We start from the raw sequence: 16,400 nt of genomic DNA, 5'->3' as shown, positions 1-16,400 counted from the left end.
AGCTTGTTCATTTCCAGATTAAGTGACTTGATACATAAAGTACCTGTTGTGATTAGTTACATTTTTTATTTATTTTATTTATTTGTTTATAGTTCAATTAGAACTTTAACAACTCATTAGTGTAATACAATGTCATAGATCTGTTAAAACACAATACAATTATGACATCCGTTATTACAGCCTAACAAGATTACCTTCTAGCAGACTTCATGATCGATTTCACTTAAATGTGGATGAGCGGTTACCCATTTCCTTGAGGCTTTATCGTCTAAAACATGAAAAAAATATTCATCACTAGAAATAGATTTAAAAAGTACACCAATTAGTTTAAGAACACATAATAAATGGGAATAGTGGAATTATCTATACTACTGAGTGATCTGCAGCTAACCTGCTCATTCATGTCAAAAACAGCCACTACATATTGCCGATAGTTTCCCGCTACCAGGTGCTTTCCCACTATTTTCCAAGCTGAGAAAAGTGCAATGTGAATTTTGGTTTGAGTAGGAATTTAGGCAGTAGTCCCAGAACGAGTCTGATCTAATAGATTCATAGCTGTACACCCTGTTACCAAAGAGACCCATGCATACTGACCCAAGAGCACTACATTTTGTCCTCACGTTCCTTTCAGACTCCAGGTGATCAAGAGATTTGCACATCCGACATAGCCTCTTTTCTTTTGGAATGCCCATTTGCAGACCTTTGTTAATAATGGGACTAAGTTAATTCTCAGTCTCAGCATAAAATGCAACATTGCAGGGCTAGGACTCAAAAGGAGATAAGGCTTTGGTTTCAGGTATCTATGAATTACCTGTGCAACAGCACTATAGTTGCTAAGCTTCATCAAGTGGTTATCATTTTTAACCCAATCATGAAACTTTCTAAAAACGGATGTTTTGACAATGTCAAAATTATAACTGGTCTCTGGACGAGGAGTCCAGTTAACATTGTTTAAAAAAAAAATATATATAGGGATTCGAAAATCGTCCTGCTGACTCTACCTTCCTTTCCATAGGTAATGGCTAAAAAGTGTTTCACACTCAGCGGATGTTAGCTGCTGCATGGGCTTTCTTCAGAGCCTCTTTATAGGCAAATGATTATGTAGAACAAAAATAAGACATATAACCTAAGGGAAGAAAAAGAACAAACTGAATGTGTAATGTTGTTGCTTGACGGTATCTTGTTGCGACAGAATTGGACATATGGTTCATTAACTCACTTTATAGCTTGATCATTTCCAGATTCAATGACTTGATACATAAGTTACCTGTTGTGATTAGTGACATTTAGTATTTCTTTGCTATTGTTGTAATATCTCTCACCTTCTCAGTGGTCCCAAAGCGGACAGCCCCCAGCTCTTCTCACAGCGTAGAAAAGGGGCGTGGATTATGCCAATCCAGAAATCTGGGGCTGGCATTGTCTGGTGGAATAGGATGCTTTGAGCCCGAACCCTGACAGCAACCAACCAACCACACCACAGCACAGGAGAAAAAAGATGAGAACAATCCGTGTGCTGGGATGGTGCTTCTATCTCCTAAGCCTTGTTCATGCTGTATCCATTTCACTCCGCAGTAGAAGATTGTCTCTCACTCCTTATGTTCTGAAATGGTGACCCGTAGTTCCCTGGTTAGGCCTAGAGTAAGTCTTCCCATCGTGCTAGAGTTCATGTGCCATAGAAGATTGGTTTACAATCTACCAAATGGTACCAGACAACTAAGCATTGTATTGATGATTTCTTTGTGAAAATTCCTTCTAAAAGCAAAATGGTGGCATGCCCATTCTAACATGAAGGAGTGTGACTCTTAAGTTGAACTGGATCTGCTTAACTTATGGAGCTTCCAGATTCGCGTTTTCTGGAAAAGATGTTAATAAATTGGGAGATGCAATGTGAACAAAGTCTAATGTTCCACGGAACCTGGTTGATGCACGGATTAAACTAAGGCATAAGGGTGTCAGTAACTTTGATTTCCTTTACAGTGTTTTGCAGTTGAACGACTGGGAAGGCGCCCCCTGATGATTTGTGGATTCACGTTCATGGGAATGTGTTGTGCTGGAATCACGCTGGCTCTTGTATTACAGGTAAGAACATACTTCAACAATGTGTGCTCATGATGCTTGACGGTATGTTAAGGATATTTGAGGAGCACAGCTTTTACCCCTGACAGGGCATCTTGCTGAGTGTTGCAAAAAGATGAAAAGAGCAGATGAGTATTTAGAGATTTCAATTAATCAGAGTCCTACTGACAATGAGTTCAATAGAATGGAGGTGATCAGTTTTGGACCAGGAAATTTGGATCAGACTAATGAAAGGCGCCATGTGCCAGACAGGTATCTTTTTAGCCATAGGGAGCCAATTAGGAGGTCCACGGCAAGAGTAACATGTGCTCTGTCAGGAAGTTAAGTAAAGTACATGCAGCCTTTTGTAGTATATCCATTACATAATGAAGCCCTAAATAACCTGTTATGTTAGTCAATGTCAGGTGATTGAAATGCATTAAATGTTGTCACTTGATGGAAAAAAGGGGAATCTTTTGGTGGGTTTCATTTGTGCATAGTGCAGTTAGACAGCTTTGCTGTTATGAGCAGAGAGGTTCATACGGTTATCGTAAATAAGTCCTACATTATGCAACAGGTATACAAGCTGTTATAGCCTCAAGAGTGGAGGCTTTCTGCCAAAGCTCCATTGGTAGGGTCTTCCCGGCTCTGGGTACCCACTGGGTGAAAGTTTTTTTGTTTTGTTGTGTGTGCATGTTATTTTTCAAAGTGGATAGGAGATCTTGGCTAGTTTATCAGGTGTTTGTGTGCTTAGTGGGTTTGTTTATTGTGGAGGTAGGGGTGTAAGGTGGATGGCTTTATATACAATGCAAAGTGTTTTAAAAGCAATTCTCTGGGTATGTAGAGTTGGGAAAGAAGAGTGACGCTGTTTCAATGTTTAGGTGCTACATGAGTCTCATTGCTGCATTCTGTATGGCTTGCATCAGGGTGAAGATGCTGTTGGGCAGTTCTCGGAGTAGAACAGTCCATAGTTCAGCCGGGAAAGAACTAGTGCTTGAATTGCCGTGCAAAAGTCATAAAGGGGGGAAGGATGTGTTTTATCATGCATGGGAGATGTAGTTGTAGGTTTTGGTGATGGCAGCTATATGATGTGTGAAGGTAAGGTGAGGGTTGATGGTAAAGCCTATGGATTTAAAAGTTGAGGATCTGACTCCCACCAGGACTGGACTTGCCTTGAGGGAACAGGGATGGAGGTTCTCAAATACAAACTTGGACATTTCTCTTCCTGGGCCTCCATGGCAGCTCCACAGTGGGTCTGCACGGAGGAAGTGGTTGTGGCTTAGACCCTCAGTTTGACTATTGGCTACCTGTACCACGTCCTTGGAGGGGAAGACTGGACCAGATTGGCGAGGGACAGAGACCCAGTCCAGCAAGATGTAGGAGGATAATGGAACCTCAAAGGAAGCAGGACGTGTAGGTTGTTTGGTGAGGTTGGTGGAAGGGATGGACCTAGAGAACAGCAGGTGGGGAAAAAAATGAGAAACACATTGTGGAGTTGATTTCTGTAGAAGGTGAGGTATTGGGTGTGTTTTCTAGTGTAGCGATTGAGTTTAGGATAGTAGTGCACAGTGTGACTGTGGAGTGTATGATACTGAATGAAAGGTGATTTTAAGTGGTGGTGGTAGTAGTGGGAGGTGGGAGAATAGTGGGTAGGAAGAGGGAGTAGCGTAGTGGGGTGAGGGTTCAAGTAGCAGAGTGGGGGCAGTAATATCAAAGGGTGATTTGAGGACAACGAGCGGAAGACATTGGAGGGACAGGAGACGGGAGTGAGGAGAAGGGGGTCGAGAGAAAGAGCGAGCAGGAATGGGCAAGTAACGTGTGAGCATATAAGGGGACTGAATCCAACAGGGTGTAAGGCGCAATTGCAACATTTCTGTAGAATACAAGCATCTGGAATAGAATAGGAAGTCCCTCAGAGTTCAGCTACAGAAGGCAATCTGCCTTTAGGTCTTTATCCCTAGGATAAAACAGAATTAAAACAGAATTAGAGAGTAGCAGTCAACCTTCTCCATTCAAGGCACAGGGAGGATCTAGCCTAATTGCTGAACCCAAAGGGAGACAACATCCCCTCGATAGGCACTGAAAACTCGCCAGGAACAGGGTCCCCTTCAAATCCACATAAACACAACAATATGCTAACTCTTCCCTCTGCACCAACAAACGATAAAATGCAGCTATACCCCACGAAAATTGTCCTAGCTGCACACACAATCCCATTCACAAATACTGCTGCCAGAATGCAGGTACCCACTTCCAACCGGCCTTGCTGCACACATTCTAATGATCTTACAAAACCCCCACACCATGGATAGAATGCAGCTACACACGACACCCTGGCTGCACACATACCGAGTGCACCCAAGCTCTTTACTACACTACTCGCTCCAATGACCTGGACTATGACCCCCAAAAGCCCAATAGCATAACATCTACTAACCTGGTGTCATGGGTGCCAGGGCTAGAGAGGAGGTGCTAAATATGATGAGCGGACGTCCCTAGGGCTGAAAATGATATCAAACCCCGCCTTTTGTGAGTTATTGATTCTTGTGACTTCTGTGGTTGTTGTCTGCAGTGAGTTATTTGGTCCAGGTGTGACAAACCTGGAGGGTTTAAGTTTGAAGCAATAGGTAGCCAGCTAGGTAGTTATAATGGATAGACTGCTTTTGAGGGTGTGGACTTGTGAGGGGGATCAGATTTGGATGTCATTTTGTGTTGCCTTCGTATTGGTGGAAATGGACGTTGTTTGCTAAGGGTCTGTCCAAGGGATTACAAATATAGCTTAAAGAGGAGGGGAGACTGAGAAGGTCCTTGGGAAACCTGTACTTGAATGGCATGGGATCTGAACAAAAGGAGGGCATGGAGACGGTGCCTTGTCGGTGACAAAGGGAGATAACCAGTGTGAGAGTTTCATCCTCTGGGATCGGATGTTTAGTAGCATGGTATTGTCAATGATGGCAAAGGCTGCAGAGATGTCGTGGAGTAAGAGGACCGTGTCCTTTGCCAGTAATGATGTGGAGGTCATTGAGGATGTGAAATGTGGCGGTCTCAGTACTATGGCTGGGTCAAAGCCAAATTGGAAGGGTTTGAGGAGGTCATTTGTGGTTGTGTTGTTGGAGTTGGCAGGTGGTGAAGTGTTCCATGATTCTAGCGGGGTGTGGCAAGAAAGTGATGGGACAGTAGTTTTCAGGGATTGTACGGATGAGGGATGGTATCTTAAGGAGTAGTGAGATTTGTCTTGTTTTGAGTGTGGAGAGGGGATTGTACCATGTGCGAGTTGGGAGGGGATGTTGTGCCAATGTGGATCCAGGGCGGTGATTCAGTTTGATGCGGCTTGGGGTGGGCAGGAATTGTCCTGGAAGTGTACTGTTGTACTTTGCTGTGAGGGTGATAAAGGGTGTTTTAATCAATGGGGTGAAATATGTCCCAAGCGGTTGTGGGTTTTGCTGTAAGGGGTAGGAGTGGGACTGCGGCAGGGAGGACGTGGTGTCCGATATGTTTTTGAGAGTTGAAGCAGTCCACGAGAGAGTTGCATACTGAGGTGGATGGGGATGTGCAAGTTGTTACGGGTGGTTTGGAGAGTGTCTTGAAGATACTGAAAAATCTGGATGCGATTGGTGGTGGATGAAATATCTTGGGGGTAGTGGGCTGCTTTGGCGTTGCATATGACAATCTTGTATTTATTGTGGGAGTGTTTGGGGGTGTTCTGGTGGCAGGACATGGGTTATTTTGCCAGGCTCTTCCAAGGAACTTGGCTTCTTATTTGATGGAGCGGAGTGGATGGTTGCGCCAGGATTTTTGTTGGTGGTTATGGAGTTTTTGAGGGGTGCTATTTTTTTCCAGTTCCTGGGTGATGGTGTAACTATGAAGTGATGTGTGTGATGGGAGATGTGGTTGTTGAGTGGTGCTAAGGCAGCGTCTTAGAGATTTGATTGTCCAGTTGTGTGGTGAGCAGGTGGATGCTGTGTGGCAGAGAGTAAGAGGGATTGCAAATTGTTCAGACCATGACACCCAGATTCGATTTTGCACAGAGATGTAACGTTTCTCTATGGTGAGGTCATAGAGATGGTGAGTGCAGTGAGTATACTGTTCAATATGGGGTTCAAGTCTTGATGGGAAGTACCTGGGTTAAAAACACCAATGTTGATTGTTTAGGGTGTGCTGCGGTTGTCAGTAAAGTCAGACCAATCGTGAAAGTTGGGATTACGTGTTGTGGGGTGGTAAATGAGGTGGATGAATGTGGGGTGTGGGTGTGATGAAGGGTAGCAGCTGACAGTGAAGGTTTCAAAGGATGTGTACATGACTGAATATGTTTATTTTAAAGCACTTAATGCTCCAAGAGGAAACCAAACGTTAGCTGCATCTAGGGACAGATGTTAAAGAATGAAAAGAAGCAAATAACTGCATTGTTACAAAATGAAAGCAAAAGGTATGTTTTGAGCTTCTTCCTGAATAGGGAAAGAGAATCAAGTTTTCGAACATCAGGGGCTATTGAATTCCAAGCGGGAGGGACAAATGCAAAGAACCACCTGTCGCAACAATCTACAAAGCAGGATGTGGTTACTGCCAGTAGATTTTGAGTGGTTGATCGAAAGAGATCAAACTGGACAGTAAAGACTGATCTTTAGAAGCAAAATCGATAAGAGACAAGCCATGAATGCACATATAGACAAGGCAGAGGATCCTCTGTTGTACAATTAGCCAATGGAGTATTCTGCAAAAGGAAGACACTGGGGAAGATGTAGACCAATTGAAAAGAAGTCAGATAGCTGTTTTTTGGGCAACCTGTAGGCTGTGTATCTGACTTGCTGGAATTCCCATGACAATACCTTTGCAATAGTTGCGTTTGGAGTTTATCAATGCCCCAACGACGAATGATCGCTCTACCTCTAATAAGAGGGAGAATAGGTTGCAGGAGTCCGAGTCGTGTCTCGCTAACCTGCAGGTTGAGATCCAGATTTGAGTGCCAAATGCAGCCAATATTTCAATCTTTTTTTACTTTGGTTGCAAAGGCAATAGGCAGGTCGAATAAAGCTAGACAGGAAAGATGTGTGAATCTGCCAGAAGGTGTTTGGCGTCGAAAAAAATAAATTGTTTTTGTGGAGTTTAGCTGCAATCTGTTGCCAGCATGCAACTTTTGATATCTTCAGTACAGTCTAATATTCGTTTAATAGAGCCTGGAGAATTATTCATCCTGACATCTGTGTATCTGCAGCATTGCAGTGATAACCTAGACCGAATTTTGAAAGGATACTCGGGACAAACAAAAATGTAAAATAACAAAGGTGAGAGGGTGGAGCCCCGTTGAACACAACAGGGAGAGCACTAGAGTGATAGGCTCCCATTTTTACCTGTGGAGTCCGTTTTGATAGAAAGGATATGAACCATTTTAGGGAATCTTCAGATACTTGGGCACCTTCAGTCAATCAGGATATTGGTATATCAAAATCGACTATCGAAAGCCGCCGAGAAGTCTTGCATGACCAGAAGATGGAGGTTGCCTATGTCTTCTGATCTTAAGAGGTCATCCCAAACAGCCAGAAGTGTAGTCTCCGCACCGCAACCAGACCCAAATTCCTGATTGAAACATGTCAAGCAGTTGATGTTCTCCCAAAAAGATTTGGCGATGGAACGTAACTATCGTTTCAAGGATGTTAGCGGGCCATAACAAACCTGCAAAAGGTTGATAGTTTGTAAGCAGTCTATGATCCAAAAAGCTTGCTGTGTGAGGGAGAAATTGGCCCTGGAGAATCAGGCACCTGGACGCCCAAGGAAAATGCTTACATTCCCAGAGTAATGCAGAAGGAGTTCCACAGGAAACTGATATAAACAGTAAATGAAGCAGTCCTCTTTTCGGTCTTTCTGAGCAGCAGTAGGATCGTAGCATGAAGGTGTGGAGTTTAAAGGAGGAAAATGGTGGATGGTGCAGGGGTTAGGGGGAGTTAACCTATAACGCTACCTGTGAAAGAGGCACAGATATTATAGTACTAAAGTAAACCCTGAGGGGCGTAGTGGCGTGTGGCAAGTGAAATAAAGTGGCATGGCTAAAATGTTCACATTGTATTACACTGCACCCTAAAAATGATTGGATTTTCTAGTATGTTCTTCGGTTGTTTTTTCCTGACATTCGGCTGCTTTTCAGTGTTTCAATACATTTTGGAATTAGCCTGTTTGTGGGACTGCATTCCTAGTTGCACTGTGACCATGTTTTGTTTGTTCGACAGCGCCAAATACCACAGGCAACATTTCAGTGGTAAAAGGCTGCACTTGAGGCCTGTATGATCTTGCAATTACACATTCCCATGTCCATTACGTTATGCACTAACCAGCAAAACTACTACATCTGCATCCTAATTTAATTTCCATCCCTTTTGGCCTCATAGCTCCCTCACACTACCTACTGGTTAACCAGAAAGTCATACATTTCTGTTCTTTTTTCCACCTAGAACTGACATTAACCTTCTAAGCGCAAGGCTTTTGTTTAGCGTTGACTTCACCAGCCTTCTCTCTTCCTGTATGAACATGCCTTGAAGCCACTGATCTAATTAGGCACCTGGGCTCGCCAAACATTTCTGCCCTACTTTTTACTTTGCTGTGAAACTTTCCGCACTTGGAACAACCCTCCCGAAATGGTGATTTTGGTCTACTTACTAGCCTGAGCCCCTGAATTCCTAGAATAGACTTCTTGGGGAGCTTTTGAACTACTAAGAATATGTATTACGTGCTAACCTAAAGGAACTGCTGTTTCACTTCTAAAGCTGCAATCTTTCACCCGGCATTGCAAGCTTCTCCTAAGCTCTTGCCGGCATCCCTGCTGCACCTCGCTTCCTGGAGGAGGCAGGGCCACGTTCGTCACGTGTGCTGGTCACGTGAGCGAGGGCTTACTGAAAAGACACAGGCTGCCGCCCGCCCTGTGCGCCGCTTACCTAAAGGAACTGCTGTTTCACTTCTAAATCTGCGATCTTTCACCCGGCATTGCGAGCTTCTCCTAAGCTCTTGCCGGCATCCCTGCTGCACCTCGCTTCCTGGACGAGGCGGGGCCACGTTCGTCACGTGTGCTGGTCACGTGAGCGAGGGCTTACTGAAAAGACACAGGCTACCACCCTTGCGGCATTAAGCCCGACAGGGCTGTTGAGCGGCTGTTTGGCGCTGGTGGCGCGCAAACTACATCCGGGAAGACTGCAGAGGAATTGCCTCTTTGATCCCCTCTGAGCGCCATACGGAGTCGTGCCCAAAGTTACTCTACGTTCCTCCATTGTAGATAGAAAATCAGCCGGCGAGGAGCTGCAGCTACGAACTCCTTTACGGAACTACCATTCGTGCACTAACATTCCAAGTTTTTTCGGAGATCAGAGCTCGTAAATCTTCAGCTCACGTGTGGAGAGCGCGTTAATCCACATCCGGCAGCGACCTATTCATAATGACTGCACAAACAGGAAATGAAGGACCACACACGCGCAGAAAAACCATCCAACAGCGCCGGATGCAAAACCCCTGGACTGCCTTAAAAGCCAACTCACTTCTTGAGACTGTAAAGGTAAGCGCTTCTAAACGTGTTCGACATCCTATCGAACTAGCTTCCCCTACTGACGCATTGTCTGACACATCATCAGTCTCAGCTTCAAGGTCCATCTTATCATTGGAAACGTGTGTTGTCAACTCTCCCCCCCCCCCTTTCCTCACCATCGCGCACCCCAACATCTATCCCTATAACATCCAAGCGAATAGTTGACGGGGATGAGATGAATAACCTTTCCTTACCCGGTAGCAGTGACACTGCTCCTGATCAGGCCCCACTACTTCCAGAATTAATCACTTGTCGGCTCGCCAGAACTGGTGAGCTGAATACATCCGCCTGTGCAGAGGCTGCAGCTCCCGCTGAAGTCTTTGATGAGCGCGAATCAATCTTCGCGCCAAATAACAATTCAATGCACTCCAAAACCCTTCCTCCATGTAACCCACTAATGCTGACTTATCTACCTCATGTACCTGTAAGCCTATCGGGTCTGTCTTTGGTAGCTAACTGTAAACGAACTGATCCTAATCTGCTAACCTCAGCAACAGCTGATGAATTTTTCTCTCCCTTTAATTTCACTGACGCAGAGTTAATGGAAGCCTCTCAAGATGGTGACAAAAACACGAGCATCAATAAGAGCGTGTACACCACTGACCAACACACACGTGAAATTCAGTGCCCAAATATCAAAGCTGTGATTGGTTGTGACATTGAAACTAACACCATGACCCAAAAAGATGTCAGCCGTAGTGGGCATGAAATAAACAACCTTCGCTTCTTAGAAGGCGATGCAAATGAAAAACTACCAAAGAAACACCAAAATGCCACCATTTCACCTCAGCCCCTTTGCACAGAGCCTCAAGATCGGCCATGCATACCAAAGCTTCCTCAGCCACGCCCTCTGACTAACTCTATCATGAATACTCAAAATATCTTTCAATATGATGCTGGTCTAGACAATCTGCCTTTCCTCACAAGCGACAATTCACATAATTCACGAAATTCAAAACTGACCTCTCCTCGCTCTAGTGCAAATCTAGTCGAAGGTGAAAACCTTGGAGGTCTGCGAGGCCTCAGCGTGAAAGAGACTCGACTAAAACCACACGTGCTTATAATCAACAAAGACACTCTCTCTACATCCAGGAGAGCAAGCTCACGCACCAAAGTCGCACAGCCACCATGTGACAGTCATGTCCTGCCAGCCGTCAACATTTCTGGTTTTAGCGATGTCCACTCTGATTCCGCCAACAACTCTGTCAAGCACTGCTGAAAAATCCGGATCTAAATCTAATCCGAGTCTCTCTTCCGCTGCAGCGATGCAGATTTACAACGTTTTGGCTGCTTCTTCCACTGCTTTGCTACCCTTCCTAAAAATGTATGAATCACTTCATGAAGCCTTGAAAGAACAGACTTCCGTAATCGTAACTCTAAAAGAAAAGATGGATAAATTTGAAGCCGTGACCAATTTCTTACAATCTCGGGAGGCGGAACAGACCCTGCGATGGCAAGAGCGGCTAAGTGATCTTGCCGCACGGCACCATTGCCAAAATGACTCCCTATCAGATGGCCTTCTTGAAGCTGTAAAGTGGATGCGCCATTCAACACAAACAACAAACTCAAATTTGGCGCTCGTTAAGGATCCTCCAAGGCCAGCGGTCAATACCATCGTAAAGCCTCCATCACAACCTCTAATCCTTGCTCCTGACTCTATGGCCTCTCTTGATTGTGCAAAAAATCCACACCTACCTGTTATTCCCTCTGAGCATGAGCATACTGAAAAAGGCACTGGTAGTACAATTGACGAAGTCAGAATAATTAATCTGGACACAATACCTCAATTGGTTACTTCAAATACCACATCAAAGGACCATCCAAAATGTCCACCTCAATTTGCCATTCCATTGAATCCTACAGTTTCCTTCGGCATTTTTGGTGGCCCTGCTAAATCAATAGTGATCACCTCTAAGCCGGTTCAAAAACCACCTGTGAAAAAAGTTTCAATTGACCGCACTTCGGCAGGCATGAAAGAGAAAAAAAACAAAAATTGTGAACAGAAAACGAAGCAAAGAAAATATATCAGAAATATTATACCTCCAACCAAACAAGGTTTAATTTTGCGGTCTAAACTGCAAGCCCCTCTGCCCCAAAATGGCATCTCACTGGAAGAAACGTCAAAGGCCAATCACCCAAACCTTGTGGCACCTGCAAAAAAAAGACAACGTTTGGAGTCTGACCATGAAAGTCTTGTGAGTAACCCAACACGATCAGAGATCGATCTTTGCGATCTCTCAATATATTCAGATGGTTCTATTACCGACCAGCAAACTGATCAACTTCATACAAATCCCAAAGTTGCTGGTGCGGCACTCTTGCCTAGTTCCAAATCAGAACCCTGGCAGAACAACCTGGACTACAGAAGAAAAGATGCTGAACAAGGACACCAAACTTCAGGGTTCTTGAACCCCAAACAACCAAGATTCCAGTAACAAAAACAACCTTGGTTTATTTCACGAGTCCATGCTGCTTCAAAATCTGACTCTGGAAACCCGAATTGCAAACTCCGTTTACAAAATGTCCACCACGAAGACCGCAAACTTAATCTGAATCAGCATAATGTGATGAAACTTTTTTCCTGTATTCCATCACTCCGTACCATTCGATCCGAAGACATTCGAGTTGTGGAGTATGTCACAGAGAAATGTTGTGACCAAGTTCTTTTACATATAACCTCAGCCTCAGTCAAAAATAACCTGCTGAACGCCACAGAAGACCTGCTCGTCTTTGGGTTCGATATCTCAATCGAACCATTATCCCTCAGGCCTAATCCGTCACCATCAAGACCAAGGAGCAGCCCCCAAGGAAGCAATGAACAACGACGTGCAGATCTTCGTCAAGCAATATCGATTCCAAATAATTCAAGATCACTTTCCATCGAGGCGCAAAAAAGTGTGAAACGACACGCTGCTACATTTCAGCGCTAGCCATCAGTCATCCCTGTTGAATGCAAACGGGAATTCTTATCCTGGAGTACCCGCAGATTCATCCATCTATTCAACTCTTGCGACCTGGAATTGGACAATGTATTCGTCATCTCTCTCCAAGAGACATGGCTAACCGATCCTCCGATTAGAGACGGCTTTGTCTCTTTATTAAACCCGGCCATCCAAAACCCGATGGGACGCCCATCATCCGGGCTCCTGATGTTGATTAAAATCAATTCTTGGTGGAGTCTCGTGGACTCATTTAATCCGAATCCATTTGTACAAGGAGCACTACTAAAAACTGCTGAAACAAGAACTTCTGCAAGAAATCATTTACTAGTCCTAAATGGATATTGGAATCCAAGTAAAATAAGCACAAAGACCTTCATAGATGCGGTCACAAAAATCATCGATGAGACACTTTTGATTCACAAAAACTTGACAATAATATGTGCTGGTGATTTGAACTGCTCCTGGTTCGGCTATGATCCCAGCGCTGGAAATTACAAACGTTTGCCAGTTGACGATCTTTTGACAAGGAGTCATCATTGGAGTCTCTCTCTCGGAAACCGCAATTGCATGATGGTTAATGGACATGTCCCAGGTGATCAACCACCACGACCAACCTGGTCAAATCAAAAGGCACATTCAATAATTGACTATTTCTGGGTCTCATGCAACTTACTAGAGGAGGATACAACCCTGACAATAACTGAGATGCCATCTAGCGATCACAATCTTCTGCGTCTATCCTGTATCGTAGAGTGGCAATCAAACTGTAGCCTATTTAAACCCTCTATCTCTGTCAACGCGGGAGGAAATCGCCTGCGGATTGATGGACCAAAGATCGAGAAAATAGGCCAAAAATTTCACCAGGACACAGCTTTGTCCGTGAACTATACTCCTCTATTATATGACTTTGTCACCTCTAAATCCCATCTTTTGAAATCGGGTACAAACATATATTCTCAGCGACACTGTCGCAAGAAAAAAAGGCCATGAGACGCGATATCCATGCGATAAAAAAATCTAGTTCCGCGACCAGCGACACCAGCTCGATTCAAACAAAAATTAGTCAGCAGCGTCGAATATATCGTAATTGGCTAAAATCGCAGAAAGTAATCATCGAACAAGAACGAGCTGAGGAGCTAATGAAGGAACTGATCACTAAGAATTCCCGTGAAATCTGGGCAATCCTGAATACAGGCAATGTCCGGCACTCTTCCATGATGTCAAATGTAATTGATGCCGGAAAATGGGAGCAACACTTCTCAAACCTCTTCGGTAATCCATCCCTGGAACCATCAACCGTCCCTGACCTCGGTCTAACTTCATGGGACTTGAGTATCACCACGGAGGACATTGAGTTAGCAATACGAGCCTTAAAAAGATCACATGCTGCTGGTCCTGACCTATTATCCAACATTATGCTCAAAGAAAATGTCGAACAGTGGTCAACGTTCATTGAAATGCTGTTCCTGCGATTGTCTGCATCAACGTCTATTCCAGATTCCAGATTCCTGGCGTCGAAGAATTATTTTGCCAATATACAAAAAGGGCAATCGGGCTGATCCTGCCAACTATCGCCCGATTGCCCTGTTGGACACAATAGGAAAAATCTTCGCTTCATTTCTGTGCCAAAAACTTGCAAGATGGTCTGTGTCCAACCACATCTTCGACATCAGACAAACTGGCTTCACCAAAGGTGTGGGTGTGGAAGTAAATCTCCTACTATTGACATACTAAAGCTAGAAACTCTAAAGTCCAAGACCCATCTCTACCTGGCTTTCATCGATCTGAAAGGTGCCTTTGACAGCATTAATAGTCAAATTGTGGCAAAAATTGAATAACTGGAATTGTCCTCGCAACATAATCGATCCCATAAAAGCCCTTCATTCCCAAACCGCCATCCGCATCAGGCTGAATGATCATGGCGCTCTATCTAGCCAAATAACCACAACTAAAGGAGTAAAACAAGGCTGTCCGCTAGCAGCCGACCTGTTTAAACTGTTCATTTGTGATCTACCAGAGTTCAGAAAAAATCTAAGATGCTTTCCTCCCAAAATCAATCAAAACGAAATCGGCTGCATAATCTACGCCGACGACGTGGTGCTCTTAGGCCGTACCCGAATTGGCCTTCAGCGGCAGTTAGCGAACCTACAAGATTATTTAAACATCAACGACCTGACCCTGAACACCGACAAGACAAAGGTCGTTATAATTGGCGAACGGGATTCCAAAAAATGGAAAGCTTTCTCGTGGAGAGTCGATGGGAAAGCCCTCGGGATCGTTAACTCTATTCGCTACCTGGGAATCACCTTCAACAAGTCCCTATATGAACACCAATGAAAACTTGACATAGAAATCAGAATGATACGATTTACCATCCAAGCGAGGCTGCTGAACAGAAATTACGGTAAATTCACTCTCACCCCAGTTCTAACCTTCTACGCCCTAAAGGGTGTTCCACCAATTACCTTTGGATCAGAAGCCGCATGGAATATGGACATTTTATTTTGGCAGAAAATGGAAGGGCTTTTTTGGCGGCGAGTTCTTGGTCTACCGTCATACATTTCGATGGTTCAAATAAGATACAAACTATCCTTGAACCCGCTTCACACTTGCGTTTTGTGGAAATCACTAATGGCTCTGCGCAAGATGTGCCTAACTCCAGTGACTCCAGCTTTCCAAATCTTTTGCACACAACCAGGCCAGAGCTCATCGAAGATACTAGATGAGTGGAAAGAGATGATGATCTCAATTCTAACTGCTGCCGATGTGAACCTAAATGACTTAATCATGCGCCCCCAAGTATCAAAAAAGAAATTTGAACTCTGGTGCTGGATCCAGAACACTGATCGTCGCAATCATATGCCGACTACTTTAGACTCCGGACCTGGCGCCCACAAACTAAACGTGCCAAGCATGTATCTGACAAACTGTCCCTCTCGTCATCACAGGGCCCAATTTTTGAGACTCCGCTTAAACGCGCTCAAAACAAAAGAGTTGCTGTGGCGTCGACATATCAATGAAGGAACAGATAACATGTGTCGCTTCTGTAATAGTGATACAGAAACAACCGAACATCTGTTAACAAAGTGTGAGCGGCTCACAGCACAGCGAACTCTGCATCTAAGCGAATTTATGCCTGCAGCAGAAGGAAATCGAGACTGGTGGACTTATGCCAGTGCTGGGCACTGCATTAAATTTAGCTGTGCTGTAGTTAATTTCTTAGATGCACTATGACTTGATAAACTGTGATTGTCTAGCGATTTATATATCTACTTAGGCGTATAACCTGCTTTTTTTCTACAAACATGGTTTTTTTATCAAATTTTGATGAGCGACAACCTGTAACAAAAGCTTGAGAACTCAATGTTCACATTGAGTCCTTCAGGCTGAAGTTAATAAAAAAAAAAAAGATTACGTGCTAAGGATATGTTCATCCTTCATTTCCCAGAGCTATCCAATGAGGCCCCACCCACTGCCACTGTTTTAAAGGACCCCCATCTGACACATTGTTCCCAGAGGGATTCAGTAAATAAATGTGATTGCCACAAATAGACTGACCAGAAACCTGATGTGGTTGAACCCTTCAACGTGAACGTGTATGCCCTGTGGCGCACAGCTCTGGATAATAAGATGTGCAATTTGAGCGATAGAGCTGTGCCTGACTGCGAAGAGAGGCTTGCACAGTGCTGTACTTTGGACTTCAGCCGCTCTGACTTTCCAGTGCACCCCGAAATGTTCAGACACTCGGTTGTGGGGCAGTACATGCGTGCCAAGTTTTTGATGGGTATGAACCGGATTGTACCAAATCCTAATACGTTGGTGAGGAAAAGATTGGATTG

General features: G+C 44.3%; 1 protein-coding gene across 1 annotated transcript in view; it reads left to right on the top strand.

Moving 5' to 3' along the window:
• The window catches only part of LOC138473115 (solute carrier family 2, facilitated glucose transporter member 9-like), a 369,925-nt gene that overhangs the window by 267,280 nt on the left and 86,245 nt on the right, over positions 1–16,400 (top strand). The window contains exon 9 of the mRNA XM_069611639.1: positions 1,978–2,079. Within this exon, the coding sequence (XP_069467740.1) occupies positions 1,978–2,079 (102 nt within the window). The remainder of the gene's footprint in view (positions 1–1,977; positions 2,080–16,400) is intronic.

The sequence above is a fragment of the Ambystoma mexicanum genome, chromosome 8 (assembly GCF_040938575.1).
Source record: "Ambystoma mexicanum isolate Mex_15411 chromosome 8, UKY_AmexF1_1, whole genome shotgun sequence".
Classification (NCBI taxonomy): domain Eukaryota; kingdom Metazoa; phylum Chordata; class Amphibia; order Caudata; family Ambystomatidae; genus Ambystoma; species Ambystoma mexicanum.
Note: the sequence above shows the minus strand (reverse complement) of the source record. Positions and strands in the feature narration are given on the sequence as shown.